Source organism: Anopheles cruzii, chromosome 3, assembly GCF_943734635.1.
Source record: "Anopheles cruzii chromosome 3, idAnoCruzAS_RS32_06, whole genome shotgun sequence".
In the NCBI taxonomy this organism is placed as follows: domain Eukaryota; kingdom Metazoa; phylum Arthropoda; class Insecta; order Diptera; family Culicidae; genus Anopheles; species Anopheles cruzii.
The window spans coordinates 6282280-6297357 of NC_069145.1; the positions used below are offsets into that span (position 1 = coordinate 6282280).

At 53.5% G+C, this 15078-nt stretch overlaps 1 protein-coding gene across 2 annotated transcripts; it reads right to left on the bottom strand.

The window, feature by feature from the left end:
* Positions 1–1161: 1161 nt before the first annotated feature.
* LOC128275474 (uncharacterized) lies at positions 1162–5286 on the bottom strand. 2 transcript variants are annotated; one of them, XM_053013987.1, is made up of 5 exons: positions 5099–5286; positions 4784–5023; positions 3670–4703; positions 1379–3596; positions 1162–1316 (listed from the first exon to the last, which is right to left on the bottom strand). In XM_053013987.1, the coding sequence occupies exons 2-5, from the start codon at positions 4945–4947 to the stop codon at positions 1193–1195; spliced, it is 3540 nt and encodes a 1179-aa protein (XP_052869947.1). In that variant the 5' UTR covers positions 4948–5023; positions 5099–5286; the 3' UTR covers positions 1162–1192. The 2 variants fall into 2 exon arrangements, with proteins under 2 accessions (XP_052869947.1, XP_052869946.1); XM_053013986.1 differs by having other exon boundaries at positions 4784–5286.
* Between the last annotated feature and the right edge of the window lie 9792 nt (positions 5287–15078).

Here is a 15078-nt window from a genome sequence, read left to right on the forward strand (position 1 = left end):
GATATCACGTTAGATAAGGAGCGCACGGGCCAAACCGGAACCACAAACGGGTTGGGTGCGCAGGGAAGCGCAGAGTGTACAGTGTGTGCGCGTGTAGGTGCGCAGATAGACTTAGGTAGGCACGCGTAAGAGACGTACCGAGGGGGGCGACACGCTGGAAAGGGACTTGTGAGGCTAAAAAGGGACTTGTGAGGGACGCTGCCGGTGGAAGGTAAAGTGTACAACAGTTACTCACTTATTACTAGCTACTAATACTACTAACAAAGCTGCGGCGCGCGCTGCCCCGGAGTTGATTTCACCCCCGAACGGTGCTTAGATGTAAACCTGTTTTGCGTGTAAGCCATCCCCGCAGGCGATGAAATATAGTTTCCTTCCAAACCGAGAGGGGACATCCCGAGATGACGCCGGAAGATTGATTATGCTCGGAAAGCCTATTGTTTAAGTTCAAACGCAATGCTGCAAACCCGTTGATGTGGAATGTCGTCTGTGCGTGAAACCTTATCACGCGGTGCGCCATGGCCCGCCCGTTAGAAGGTTTCGCTGGAAGGACCCCTGTGGCAATACGTGGAGCGCCCCCGTGGGCGTGGGCCAATTAGTTAAGAGACCCGTTTCGTTCAACAAGTGAGAGATTTCCACCGTGTCCTCAACACGGTCTTATTGTTTAGCCTACGGTTACGCGGTTTATGCACGCCCGCTGCTTGCTCCCTCGGAACGTGGCGTGGCGCGCCCTCGGTTGGCCAGCGCGAAGAAAACATTTCCAGATATACATACACCAGATATTGTTACGCAACTTGAATTGCGCGTGCAAGTAAAACAGAATTTCCTTCTCACTCGTACTCTCGTATACACAATCTATCGGGCAAAAACAGTATATAAATATGTATACATAACAATATATAGTGTTGAATGATACAACGTCGCGTTGGGCTTTTGAACGCACTGTGATGACACACGGTACGATCTTCTGCGGACCTGTTCGGATTGGGAAGCACGACACAAGGCAGAGACCGCGGCCTGACATCGGTGTGTATCTGTGTTTAATCATGGTTAATCATTTCTTTTTCTTCATGTAATGCAATAAATAAATAATATATGATGTGCGGAGAGCAATGTGCGGCCCCTCCGCCGGTTGGCGCGCGCAGCACGCCGTAAGGATGTCATGGGCGAAAGTTGTGGTCAGCGTCAGCGTGCCTTAGTCGGGGCCAACGATGGGTGTGGGCAGTTCGTTCAGCGAAAAGACGTCACTCTTCAGCAGCGGTACCGGTGGCTTCCGATGCTTGGACGGCTTCGAGTGGTACATCACCCAGTTGTCCGGTCTGTGGGGGCGGTATTCGAAACGTTGGCACTCCGTGCGTGGATCAGACCGGAATGTACTTACCGGTCAATGTTGGTCAGCAGCACGAACGGTACGAGCGAGATGGAACTCGGTTTCCCGCCCGGTACCTTGAGTCTGTGGTTCGTCGGTCGTTTGTCCTTCGTTTGTCTGGTGTCCTTTGTATCGTCCGTTCGTACGGACCGTTCCTTCGACGTGTGCTGGTTTGTCGGTCCACTAGTCCCGTCGGGCGCTAACAGTGCGTCCTCGTCCCGCAGGAGTCCCACGAATTTGTCCGAGTAGTCATCGAGTAGTAACGGTTTGTCGTACGCCGAGGCGTAGCGCACTAGCGTCTGTGGTACGTCCCCGTGATGTAGTCCATTCCGGTCGGGGTAGTAGTCCCGGTAGTGTCTGCGTTCCGTGTGCCAGTAGTCTCGGTAGGTCTGTGCGGTGGCCGTTTGGCGCACGAGCGGTTCAAAGTGTGTCTGCTCGGGTCGGAGGTAACCGTCGTGGTCATCGGGCACCGGGCCCTGTCGGTGGTCGCCAAAGTCTTGCTTGCTGCTGCTGCTGGTCAGTTTGTCGTCCGTCGGGGTGAGTCTATTGTCTTGGTCGTCGTCATAGTCGTCGACAGAGAAAGATTCGGACAGTTTCGAGGGAAGATCGGAAAGGAGAGTAGCGACAGAAGTGGTGCCATTGGCGGCGGAAGGCAGGTTAGCGTGAAGTGTCCGGCGGCGGTTAGAAGCGAGAGCTCGAAAGTCGACAGAGAAGACAGAGGAGTGCGCAGCGGCGGAAGGTTTTTTGAAAGGTTTATTAGGCGTCTCGTCCGGTCGCGAGGTAGTCCGGTGTCTTTGAGGTTGATTCGTGAGCGGGTCGTGGTTGAGTGTCAGTTTGTCGGACAGTCTGCGTCGGGGAGTCGTCCTCGTCCCGTGATTCGGTCGGCGTGTGTCAAGGTAAGGATAGGGAGGCTGTGGAGGAGGTGTCGGTGGTGCCGTATAGTAGCCTCCGTGCGGGTTGTAGTACCCGCCGTACGGTGGCGGAGTCTGAGCGGTCGTAGTCGGTGTCGTTGGTCGGTGGTAACCGTACGCCAGGTACGGTGGGTCATAGTCCGAGTCGTAGTCCGAGTCTTCGTCGTAGTCACCGTAACCGGTCGGTGGTGGTGGCGTTTGGTATCCTCCGTATCCGTGTCGGGCGCCCGGGCTAGCGGCCCTTTTCGTGCGTCCGTTCAGTGTTCGCGTGTCCGGTTGGGGGGTCAGAGTGGCGTTGGCGCTACGGGTGGCCGAAAAGTCAAGATTGTTGCTCACCACCAACGAGGCGCTGGGTCGTTTCTTGGTCGTGGTCGGTTTTCGAGTCGGTTTCCGTTTCGTGGCCGCCAGCGTTGTTGGTTTCGTCGTCCCCTTCAGGTCTAGCTTGTGGTCCACGGCCGTGGCACCGGCGGAGGGTCGGTTGGTCGATTGGTGGCTTAGGTCGAGTTTGTTGCTCACGAGCACGGTCGGTGCCACGGTCAGTGTCGCCGGTTGTCCCTTGGTAATCGTGGTCGGTCGTGGCTGCTGTTGTAGTCCCGTGTTACCGTTCGTCACGAGGTCTACCTTGTTTACGACGTTGGCCACTGGTCGGCGTGTAGTCGACGTCGTCGTGGTGCTGGCGGCGGAGAAGGTCGATTGTGCCGTGAGTAGGTCAGTCGCTGAGGGAGAGTTTCCCTCCGGTAGTTCCCCCCCGTCGTCGTCCTCGTCCTCACTGTCAGTGTCGGTGTTCGTAAAGGGGTCGCGTTCGGTCCACGGGTCCAAGTCGATCGGTGCCATCAGCCTCGCGTCGCACGCCAGCCGCTCGTTCTGGCCAAAGTCGGGCGGAAGGAACACGAACGGTTGCAGCGAACCGCCACCACCCAGGGCCCGGCAAAGCACCTGCGCAAACGCCACCTGACGGATCGACTCGAGCTGGGCCGGCGTGAACGACGACTCGAATCCGGCATTCTCGTACCAGAACCGATCGCCCTTGCGCAAGTTGCTAAACTGCTGCGCGATTATGCACGCGAACGTGGGGCCAACGATACCGCCGACCACCGGACGTTCCGCGAGCCCGCCGACAAACAGATCGATGTCATCCACCGTCCGGTACGCCTTGCGCAGCCGACTGGTCGAAGCCGACCCCATGATCCGGTCCAGATCGTCCCAGTCCCGAATCGACGACAGTCCGCACGGGCCACGCCAGCTCACGTACGCCGGTAGCCCGTGATCGCGTCCCCGCTGGATGTTGATCGCCGCCAGATCCAGCCCGAACGGAAAGCCTATCCCGTAATAAATGAGAGGGGGGTCGTTAGCGAACGGAACAGGAGCACGGTGCGCGTCAGCCGGGCTTACTTTTGGTCTGAAACAGATGGTTGGTCAGCTCGGGCGTGATGAACTCGTCCCGCTTGAGGGCGCGCTGGTTGACCATACCGCGCAACAGCCGGTGCAGCGAACCGGGGCCCCCGAAGTCCCCCTCGGACGTGTCCTCGTGCAGGCTGACGTTGTTGCCGATGAACCGGTGGTGCCGATCGGCCCGCATGTACGTGTGCTGGATCAGCGAGTGGCCGAAGCGGAAAGCGGCGCCCGCGAACTCGTTCGCCACCGTCGGGTTGACGTTCGCATCGTACCCGCGGTAGTGGCCACTCGTTTCCAGCTCCAGATCGAACAGCCGGCACACGTCCCGGCCCAGCACCAGCGGGAGAAACTCCCGGAACGTGATGTGCTGGAAGAGGGCCCCCACGATGCGGCGTGCCTCCTGGTACACCTTCTCGTCGCTCCAGTGCGGATTGAGCGTGGCCAACCGCGACGCGATCTGGTTGTGTTCGTTCACCCAAACCATGTGCATCATCAGCAGCCCGGGCTGTTCGCCGCTGCGGCTGTCCCCGGGCCGGATGCACTGGTTGGCGAGCGCCGCCCGGAAGCACACGTCCTCGTGCGGTGGTCCCCGCCCGAACAGCAGCATCCCCTGGCGGAAGATCCGGGCGTTGTCGGACGATCGCGGGTTGCTCGAGTAGATCGGCGACGCATCCAGGTAGGCGGTGGCCTGGTTGGTTTGCTCACGCCACGACAGCAAACAGTCGCGACGCTGGGCCGGCGCTGACCGGAGGAACTCCAGACAGCGCACGCCCAGATGGGACAGCCACGGGTCATCGTGCGGCACCTTGATCGGCAGACAGGACGGGTGGGTGCTCTCTTCGCCACCGTTGCAGCACCGCGGCGTCGACCCGTTGATGCTGCGCGGCTGTGCCGTGGCCGTCAGATCGTGGTCAATCAGCTGGCCCCAGAGAGCGAGCATCATCGTCACGGGCGCTTCCTCATCGCGGGAACCGTGCACGACCAGACTGACGAACCGGGCCGACGGAAGCGTTGCACCGGTCACGGATCGCCTGTTGGGATAGAACCCGGCAGGCGACGGGTTTTAGAATTGCACCGTTTACGGGGTTCCGCATCGCCGCATCTCACTTACCGTATGCCCTCGACGCCGTCCTGATACTCCGGTGCCAGAAACCGGTTGAAGGGCATCTGGGCCGAACCCCAGCGTGGTCGGCGGGCGTTGTTGCAGGTCCCGTCGTGCGTCCGGTACCGCAGGCTCGCCGGAACGCACCGTGGCGAGTCCCGCGATGGGCACATCTTCTCCAGGGGCGTCTTCTTGAGCGAAATCTTGGGCGGCGCCTGCCGCCCGATGGCCACGTACTCGACATTGGTACTGCAAAATCACCAGATCGGTTCGCGTGAATGTCACAACAAAGTCGATCACACGTCTCGCAGGTAAGTCACACACCATCTCACGCGCGTCAACTGGGACCGTTGCTTTGGCAACGCTCGCCCAACGCTTTCACTTTCACTCGCCCAGCTCTAGCGCCGGGCTGGCTCGCGAGTTGGCTTTGCATTTTCTTACTGTCTCCCCCCGGGGGCCCACCGTTGGCCCGTACTCCGATGTGCGGTGGTCCGAGGTGAACCGCATCGACACGAGAGTCACACTGCCATGCGCTGGCCGCGGACCGATCGTATTTATAAAGTTAACCCTACCACGGGCCGCAGTTGGCGGCGGTGGCAGCAATGGGGCAACGAGCGCGCGAACGTGCCCGAGACGCGATCGCTTCCGTCTCCCCACTTTCGCGGGCCCGGACGTGACCCTGCCCGCCAGTCCGAGCGCGTCCGAGAAGGGGTTCTCCAGTGTGTGGGGTGCATTCTCTCTCTTTCTCTCTTTCCTCGTGGGCTTTCTTCTCGGTGCAACCGAGTCCAGCTCCCGGGACGCCATCTCCCGTCGCCGTTTCTTTGATTAAAGATTTCCGGACGAGGCGCACGACGCCTCGCGCGACGTAAGTCGTTCATCGCGATCTTCCGGCTCGTCGGGCATCCTTCTCGCCGTGGAAAAGGTTGCAATGGAAAGTTGTAGCCCCCAGCCCCCGACGGTGGCTCCTCAGATGGGCTCACGGATCCACGGCAACGACACATAGTTTAGGTCGATTTCTACTCCCCGAGTGTGTCCGCGCGAGTCGCCCGCGGTAGAACCGGCGTACGTCCCCGCGGCATCGCAGTCGCAGTCCTATCAAGCGAAGCCCTTCAGTTGCTACATGCGGCATGCGGGATTGTGGGCAGACCCGGGCCTATCCGGTCCCTGGCTATTTGTTTGTTTGTTTTGCTCAATTACGGAAACAGGCAGCGAACCGGAATCGGACGACTTCGCTCGACCAAAACCATAATGACACACACACGTGCGGGCACTCGTGATAAGGGAAAGTGAAAGATCACGACTCCAGGCCGCGCACCGTCAATGGTGCGATCCGCCATCCGTTTCTCTTTTCAGTGTCGCCAGGCCTTTCGTCTGTTATGATCCGTGATTTTCAGTTTGGTTTTTCCACCCGGTTTTCGGTTTCGGTCGCTTTAATGGCCACTTCCAGCTCGTACGCTCACTTTTATGGTGCCAGGCGCCTTCAGATGCTCTGAGATGAACTGGGCTACTACTAATCCATCAAACACGACAAATCGAACCTTTCAAGCCATGCTGCCATTGAGGTGTTTCGATCCGCTCTACTCCGGTAACCGTTTTTTTTTGTTGTCCAGGGGGAAGCACGCTAGCTAATTGATTTTATGGCCAGGGCCGATGCAATCTAGTTTGTCGACCGCCCCGTAATGGGGCGTTCGACGATCGTCCCGACGGAAGCCTTAAACCCACTTTGCCAGCTAAACACTTCTTTTGTAGAAAGTGATCTTGTGTGTGTGGAAAATTGGACCCTTTCTCTTGTTTATTGTTTTCTATTTGTTGGTCACTTTAAAGTGACCGATAAATCATTTTGCGCTTTCCAAATTAAGCCGTTTGAATGAATTGGCGCCCAAACTTGTGGCTTCCGGTTGGTTCACTATCGTTGCGTTTGGTTGGTTGGGGGCCAACGAGGTTGCAGATAGTTTTGGCGAAAGATTTAGTTGATGGAACAGTATAACGTCCAACGAGATCGAGTTTGGCCAGTTGTCCCGAAGCCAGGAAAGTGAAGTTCCGTTTGATGTTCCATTATGCCGTGTCGTTATGAAATATTTAGAGGCAGAAAGGTGGCAGACCGAAGACCGTTTACATCAGATTTAGTTTGGACTATTTCAAGATAGAACTAAACAACCGCGTGGTGGTCTTGAGGTCCATGAGAATGCTCTATCAAGAATTAGCTGGTTCGTCGGAGTATTCGTCGGACCAGTTCTATCAAATTGAGATTGATCGACTGACAAATGGTAAAATCCTTGGCCGAAAGACTAGGTGCATGACCAAAAATCGATTCTGGCTCTTCGATCCTGAATATTCCTGGCGAGCAGGAAACAAAGTAACAAAAGAGTTGCTGAAGCCCTTTCAGAGTGACGTCCTCCAGAAACGATGTTTTGCCATTCCGGGGTTCCCTTGAAGATGGTTTCAAACTGGCCATAAGTTCGTTAATATGTAACCAAACAATTGGACCATATTTTTAGTAATCCCGCAAGCGGGCGGCTTAGAAACTAGGACGTATATATTTAAAGAGCGAATAGGACCTTGCTAACCACAGTGCCACATTGAACCGCGCCGAAGTCCTACGGCACCCCCCGGTGATCACACAGAACGCGATGTAAACAAAACCTCTCGGGTCGGGTGTCGACCTTCACCGGGCGCTGTGAAGTCGAAGCACGGCGAAATACGTTTTAAATTCCGCGCGCCACCAGTGCCAAATAAAAATAGCGAACCGAGAGCCATCGGTGGTCGCGGCCAACCCCACCCGCGATCGGTAATTTCGCGATGTTTCGTTTCATTGACTGAACTTGACGCTACTGATCCCAAAAAAAAGGAAAAAAGCAGAACAACCTAGCGGACAGTGTCACGGTGCTATTTCGGGTTTCTTGGTTCGCGGTTGCTGCTACACGGATTAGCTACGCGGTGCACGCGATCTGAGGCCAGGGCTTCGGTTCCGGCACCGCACCGACCACCGCTTTTACGTATGCGGCGCAGGCAAACTGTGGCACACGTGAAATGGCCGGCATTTCTTTCGGTCCACAGATTGAGGTGACACGAGCTTGGGCCACTTGGAGCGATTTTCTTCGCAGGGCCCCACGGATGGGCCCAAGTTAATTGGCACTTTCCGGGGCGAAAGTTTTCCTCCCGACGAGCGCCGTTTGCCGTTTACCGGTTGACGCTCGGCGTTGATTCGATTGATTTGTGTGTTTAGATTTTCTCCCATCGCACGTACGCGGCTTGATTGGATCAGGTTGGCCTGTTTCTCGTACGTGATTGCTAAATAGTGACACACCTCCTGTTGCAGTGAGAAAGTGTTCCATTGTTTGGGTTGGGTTGCATTTGTTTGCCAGTGCTCTCTGCGTTCCGTTAAGCGATTTAACTTGTTTTCACCCGTTTTTGGTCCTATTTTCATACTTCCTTTTACACTTTTCTTTTTATTTGCTTACCTTCAATGTTCGATGTCCATTCCGTTTTCTTCATTTGCATAGCTCGTGTTTTGCATCTCGTTAGGCTGCAATCCAAGTAGACATGGTGCAGAAGGTCGCCCAGAGGTTGCAACCCTGCGGCGTGTCAGTGTCAGACGAACGTCACCTCCGGGACTTTTCCTGCCCGATTCTCACCCTCCGCGGTCCAGGACCGAGACCCGTGGCAACCATTTTTGGGTCACTTTTCGCGCGGACGAAGCGCACGAGAAAAGAAAGTCCGCAACGACGGCGAAACCTTCTTCGGGTGTCTCCGTTCCGAGATCATGAACTTTAGTGCCGGCCGGAACGGCGGGGCGGCGGGAAAAGTGATCTTGGATCTGATCGTACTTTCTTTCGTTTATTTCTCTGTTTTTTGTTTCATTGTAGCCGTTGCTTCTTCGGGCCGTTTCTTGTTACGCCTGCGCCACTGAGTGATGCGCCACCCGATCCGCGGCGCGCCTCGAAGAGAAACCTCGAGCATCTTGCTGCAGAGGCTGTGCACCAAGCAGGTTCACCGAAGGCCTTTCGCACAGAGTGTGTGTGTGTGTGTCAAAGCATAGCCTCGTAAATGCAGCAAGGTGTGGTGTGTACACACATCTGTGCCCTCACATTCCCCCCGAAGTCGGTTCTGCGCGGTCACGTTTGGGGCCGACGGAAGACGGAAAACCACTTTCTACACGCAGGGCACAGGCACATCCACATCCGAGGCCGGAAAAAGAAAGTGTCTTGAGCCTTGCCTCGGCTCAAGACCGGACCGGAGAGAAGGAAGAAAACGACCAAAAAGACCAAATCGGGTCGATCGGATCGGATCTGCGGTCGTCGAAGAGAAACGCGCTGGAAAAGTGCATCGAATGCGTCCTCGAAGGTGGTGAGCCCACAGCGGCCCCCCACCCGAACGGTAGCGATCTTCCCAAATTTCTCGACGCACTTCTGATGGTTCCGTAGAGCCATTGGCCCCCCCGCATTAGGGGCCATAACTTTAAATTGAATGCCACAATTGGTGGTTGGAGTGCAGTCGCCAAAAAAAAAGAAAGTTTCGTCGGACGCCGGAACGTTACTTTGTGGGCACTCTAATTACCGAATAAGCTTGCGTGGCCATCAACGTTTTCGGTCTGACTCGCTGGGCACAGGGTTTTGGGTGAATAAAATTACGTCGCTTTCACAAAGCATTGCATTAATAGAGAATATTTTAATGTAAAAAAAGGGCTGCACACTGTCCAGCGTTGGCCTTAGAAGCGGCATGAGTTTGCCTTTATATTCGGTGCGAAGCGTTTCGTTACATTCATGTTTTCCTTTACCATGCCCTCGTTGGTGGTACTTCGGGTTGAAGTGGTAAATTCGACGATCAATATTTGCTCCTTGACCGGGACGTGTGAAATTCGCAAACAACAAGCTCTGTAAAGAGTGGCGACATTCGCTCATAATTTACGTGCGATGTTTGGATAAACGAAAAATTCAATGGACATTTGTTAAATGTTCGTCTGATTCCCGTTCCCAAATTTCCGATCAGCAGGATTGCCATCCTTTCGTTACTCACAAGCATTGGACCTCGATAAGCAAGCAGTAACTCCTAAAGCTTTCCGCACTGTCTAAACTTTATGTGGCTTTGGATCCAATTGGAGTGATGATCGATCGATCGACATAGGAAAGGCCAATATTCAACACGTTTTAGCGAAATGTTTGGACTATATCCAGAAGACCTCAAGCTTCAAGTGACTGCGATGTAGCGGCGATCACGAAATTCGATGTTCGTATTATTAACCTTATGCCTGTATCCTTTTTTTTAGATTGTCCAATCCAAAGCAGAGAAAACATCGTTCCCGAGTGACACAGGACAGTCGATTGGAAAGTAAAAACCCGGCAAAATTGGCACCCCGAAAAAGGTCACATCCGCGACGGCGCAGAGGACGCAGCACGATCACGATTCGCATAATTCGTATTAAACGTTTGGTTCGCTTCGAGGGACCACAAAACCCGATAACCGAAGAGCACACTTCCGGAGCATTATGCAGCGACCAACCGGTCTGGTCCAGACCAGTTTGGGGCAATAAATTGCTGCTGCTGTGAGCCGTGAGCCGCGACCATAGTCCGTCGCGATCGCGAATCAAGACGCGTCGAACACGAAAAAAGCTTAGCTGGTCAACTGAAACATTTAATAAAAAGCCCCGTGGTGTGGACCTTTCGTGTGGGAGAAAGTGTTCGCGCATCGCGCACCTTACGTAAAGGTGCGAGAATCAATCCCCCCTGCGTGAGGCTGCGATGTTTTCGGCGGCCCCCAATGACCATAACAGAGACGCGCTTGGAAGAGCTTCACACGGGTTGTTGGGCTGCTCAATATGCGCCGATGCTGCTTCCTGCGTATGTTGCTGTTGCGTGGCGATTGCGTAGCGGCCCTCAGACATATGCGCCTCGGAGGCAGAAGATGTTCGGCATTTGCATCGTTGAGTCATCTGCCGGCGGCCGAGTGCCATCGGGCGTGTTATTATGGAATAAAACGAAAACACACTTAAAGCAGGTTCACCACCCCGATAAGCTTCGAATGATGGAATTCGAAACAGGCCAGAGTGGCTCCTTGTGGCTCCGAGTGTGTTACGTCGCGGTCGCGCCTGGGAGGTGTTGTGTTCGTCCCATAGCGCCTCGCAAAGTTTTCTGCCGACGAGCGACTGCCAGAGTTACAGAGCGGCCAACGGACCGTGCCGTTTACGTGATGACAACGGTGCCATGGGCCGACGAGCACGGTGCCATCCGTTCGCAGCAAATCGACTGCATCCGGTCCCGGGGCCATAAGGAAGTGGCGACGGAGTTTTATTTGCCCCATTAATCGTGGCTGACGGCGTAATCGTTTGCTCTAATTAATCTTTAAACACTACAATCTCAATCGATCGGGAGCCGATTGGGCCGGTTGCCATCGCTTGAATCCGCGTCCGTATGTTGGCACGATTTTTGGCAAAGAACTCGGACATGTTATTACTATTTTGCAGTTGCGTCCCGCGGTCCCATTATCTGTGTCACTGTGTTTATGTAAGCCGGCTAAGGCGGGGTTGTCGTGCAGCGCATTAAGGAAATGCAAATAAGGAACCAGGAGGCCACCCTCCGCGATCGAATCAATTTCTTCATAACTGTCCCGCAAATCACATAATGTATGGTTTCCCTCGCCCGGCCCAAGCGAAACATAGGATCTCGCCCAACCGCCATCGACGGATTCTTCGGTTGAGCGACTAATTTCCCCGGATGTCGGTGGCACCGAACGGGGGGCCACCGCGGTGCGGTCGCTACCGGTTCGCTTTCCCGAGAGTCGTCGTTGAAACGACACCAATCATAAATAAATTGCATCAAAGCTGGATGGAGCCAATTATTGCGGAGCCACAGTTACAGTCAGGAGGCACCCACCTCGGGTCGATTGTGGTGGCCATTGCCGGGGCTTCTTTGGCGCGAATACTAATTTACACCGCCCGACCGCCCGCCCGTCCGCTGGCTGGTGTCGAAGATGATGGATTGGATTCGTTGGCGGGACCAGTGGCTTTTGGGGTTCGTTTGATGAGTGACTCGAAACGCCTTGTCCGCCCGCCCTTGGGGGATTGTTAGCGGTGCCATTTGTGATTGATGTGCCCTACGGTGTAACTAACATGCCGAAGGGTTCATTATTTTACTCGTTTCGTTTGTAATTTGCCAACTGAAGTGCTTGGCAAGCTACTTACTACGGTGCTACGATCCCTGGTTCAACTTCTCCATGTCTACAATAGTCATCTCATAATAAGTTGTATCGTTCCATCGATTCGATTGTTAATAAATGCAATCTCGGCCATCCGGAAGTCTTTCTGCATAAACACAATCAATGATGGAAAAATTGGACAACATCCAATCGACCTCAAACTCAGACACTTTAAAATTGTGCACAGATGTCTACATATTTTCACCTCGTTTAGTCGGATTCTATGCGAAAGACGTCAATCCGAACTTTGATGCAAAACTGAACAAGATCCTCAGTCAAGTAAGCCGTGTAGACAACGCGACGGTTTTTGCACTGGGGACCGAAGGTTTCGATCTAAGGACGACGCAAACTTAGAAATTCTTCTACCGGCACCAAATGTCTTCAAAATTACGCTCGTACACGGTACGGACCAGATCATACATGAAAACATAGTCCACCATTTGAAAGCAACTTCTTCTGTAGAATAGATTCTGGCTAGCTAGCTGTCAAATACACTCTCGCGTTGTCTTCGGAACTTGATTTGGAGAGATCTGCCGTCTGTGGGCAATTGATTCCGACCATTCCTTCTTTGAGTTTTCTCATGTGGGCAGCCTCAAGATAGTAGCTAAACGCTCAACAAGGATTTTTTGTCCATGTGAACTACCACTACCAGTGAAGCCACCCTTTCCAAAAATTTTTTACCTAGTATTCAGAATTCCCTAAGGTGGTGGTGGCACGACACCGTACGCTATACAGTTGCTCTAGCGATATTTAGGAAAAACTGCACAAGGGAAAACAATTTGAGATGTATTTACATAGAATTTACGATGATAAAACAGAACTTAGCATTAACGCATTATGTCGTCTTGCAAGCAAATTAATAAACAATGCCTGATAAGGTAAAATTCTTTAATTTTACAGCGCACGGAGAATGTTTTTCGCACAGAAAGATACGCAGCTACGATGAACAAGGCAGAATTTTGCACACTTTAGGAGTCAAAACAGAAGCTTGTGTATGATTGGTGGCATCAGTTGTTCATTGCGAATACAGATTGTTGGCTGGTTCAAAGTAACAGCAACAAAATTAACATCCATAAAGAGAAATTAATGGTATCTTTGATCCGCTTGTCTGATTATTCAGTACTGATAGTCTACGCCCCTGAATGTGTTTTTAAAACCCTACAAATGTCATTTGTTATTTTGACCACAAACATGGACTGTCAAAACTAGGCTTACACAGAAAGTAAAAAAGTGTGCTGTGCAAATGCGCCGCTCTACTGGATCATTTGTGATATTTCTAAATTCAGGATTTGCGATCACCCCGTTACCGGGCGGGCAACCACGCCATTCGTGTGTGCATTAGAAGTACAGGAGTGCAAGGAAAGCTAGTGCAGTGGCACCCATTGTTTTTCTCACACCGGTTGGTGGCGCAGTGCGCTGAGCGAGTTCACCGTAGCACACGAAAAGAAGATTAATCATCTTTTTGCGCTCGATTTTGCATTTTGACTTCAGTGCGGTGCCTTGCAGCAGCCTTGCATCAGAGACCACCGTTACAGGCCCGTTACACGCCGCCGCCCCACAATGGTGATCGCTCTGGGTGCAGTTTTATCACGTTTGTTTGTCTTTCGCCCGGGTACCGGGTTTAACTTTCACACAGGAATGTTACATTTATCGTGTTTTTCTAAAATATCGTTGCCACAGCTTGTTGTGATGCGCCGTGGCGCGCTTCGTCATAAGGAGCGTTGTGTAACCGCCGCAGGAGGAGGTAAGTTTTTTCGGTTTTAATCACGTCGCCTTTGCCGGTACACGGCATGTCAGATGGCGTCGAAACGTGGCGGCTCTCATGCTCGTGCCCGTGTTGTGGGCGCGTTTTATGCCAGCATTGTTGGCTGTGCGCTATTAGTTTGGCCGTTATTGTTATCCGCGGTGAAGTTTTCTTCCCCAGCTCGTGGACGGTAATTTTATTTCTATTTGTTTGCCTGGTGTTTCGTGTGATTTCTCACTCTTTCTCTCTCACACACACAGCACACACACTCTGTTCGTCACCTGCCGAAGACAGCCTCTTATGATTAGTTTAGATGCGCGTACAGCATCGTGAATGAAACGGACGCGCGGCGTTTCACGCGAAACCACGGTCTGTGTGTTGGCGTAAGAAAGTGGAAGATTGTGAACAATGGTCGGCGCTCCGAAGATAAGGGTGCCGCCTGTTTTGTTTTCCCAGGATACCACGCCGGGTGACCGTGCAGACAATGTTGCCGACGCAGGGCCCAAGCTATCGCAGCTTCTTCACCCCGCAGCGCCAGGGGGTAGCGAAAAGTCATCACGCACATGCCATCGCGTGTCGTGGTGAGGAAAGTCGCCCATAATTCAATAACAATGCCGCCTGAGGGTCTCACGCCGTTCGCTTCCTCTCTGGCGACTCGGCAGCATCACAGCAGCATTGTGGCAGCGAATTTTCCTCGATGGGCCCGAGAAAAGCGCACGGAAAACGCTAGGGCGCGCGGGGCTCGCGTAACGCTAGGCGCCGAAAACTTCCCATTACTCAATCGGCATCGCCGGGTGCCGGGTGCACCGTTGCAAGCGCTTCACTTTCTTCTCCCGCGGTTATGAAATGGGTGAGATGTTGCATTTCTTCTTCAATCGACCAGCCTGCCAGCCAGCCAGATTGAGTTACATCGGGGAAACTGGCGCCAACGGTCGCCGAGTGAGAATTGTTGAATACAAAATTACTAGTCAGTGGTCGGTCCGTCGACGGACACATCTCCAATCGGTCGATGGTCGTGTGGAGATGTGAGCGAATGGAGACAGTAGAAGAAAAAAGATCACCAGAGAGGCCGGGACCCATCGTCGTGGTATCACTGTGCAGGAACAAAGTAATTGTACACCAGTCCACGCCAGTCTCGTGGTTGGTATTTGCTGCAGCGTGTCCTGCAGCGTTTTAATTTGAAGCCGTTTCGGTCGGTCGGTGGTTGAGCCATCTGCGGTTGAACTTTCAGCAGAGACGTGCTAAAAGTCACATCTAATCATCCCGACACGACACAGTTTGTTAATAATTCAATATTGTGAAGTATGCAAATAGTTGAGCGGTGAAAATGAGGGCCTCCAAGTGGTAGTACTTGTGGCGCCCCAGCAAC

What these genes read in the sequence shown, in the direction of transcription:
- LOC128275474 (XM_053013987.1), bottom strand. Translation starts at nt 4,947, where the DNA reads ATGTGCCCATCGCGGGACTCGCCACGGTGCGTTCCGGCGAGCCTGCGG. An exon ending in GACGGCGTCGAGGGCATACG is followed by an intron (nt 4,704 to 4,783) that starts GTAAGTGAGATG and finishes CTATCCCAACAG; the next exon opens with GCGATCCGTGACCGGTGCAA. An exon ending in CCATCTGTTTCAGACCAAAA is followed by an intron (nt 3,597 to 3,669) that starts GTAAGCCCGGCT and finishes ATTACGGGATAG; the next exon opens with GCTTTCCGTTCGGGCTGGAT.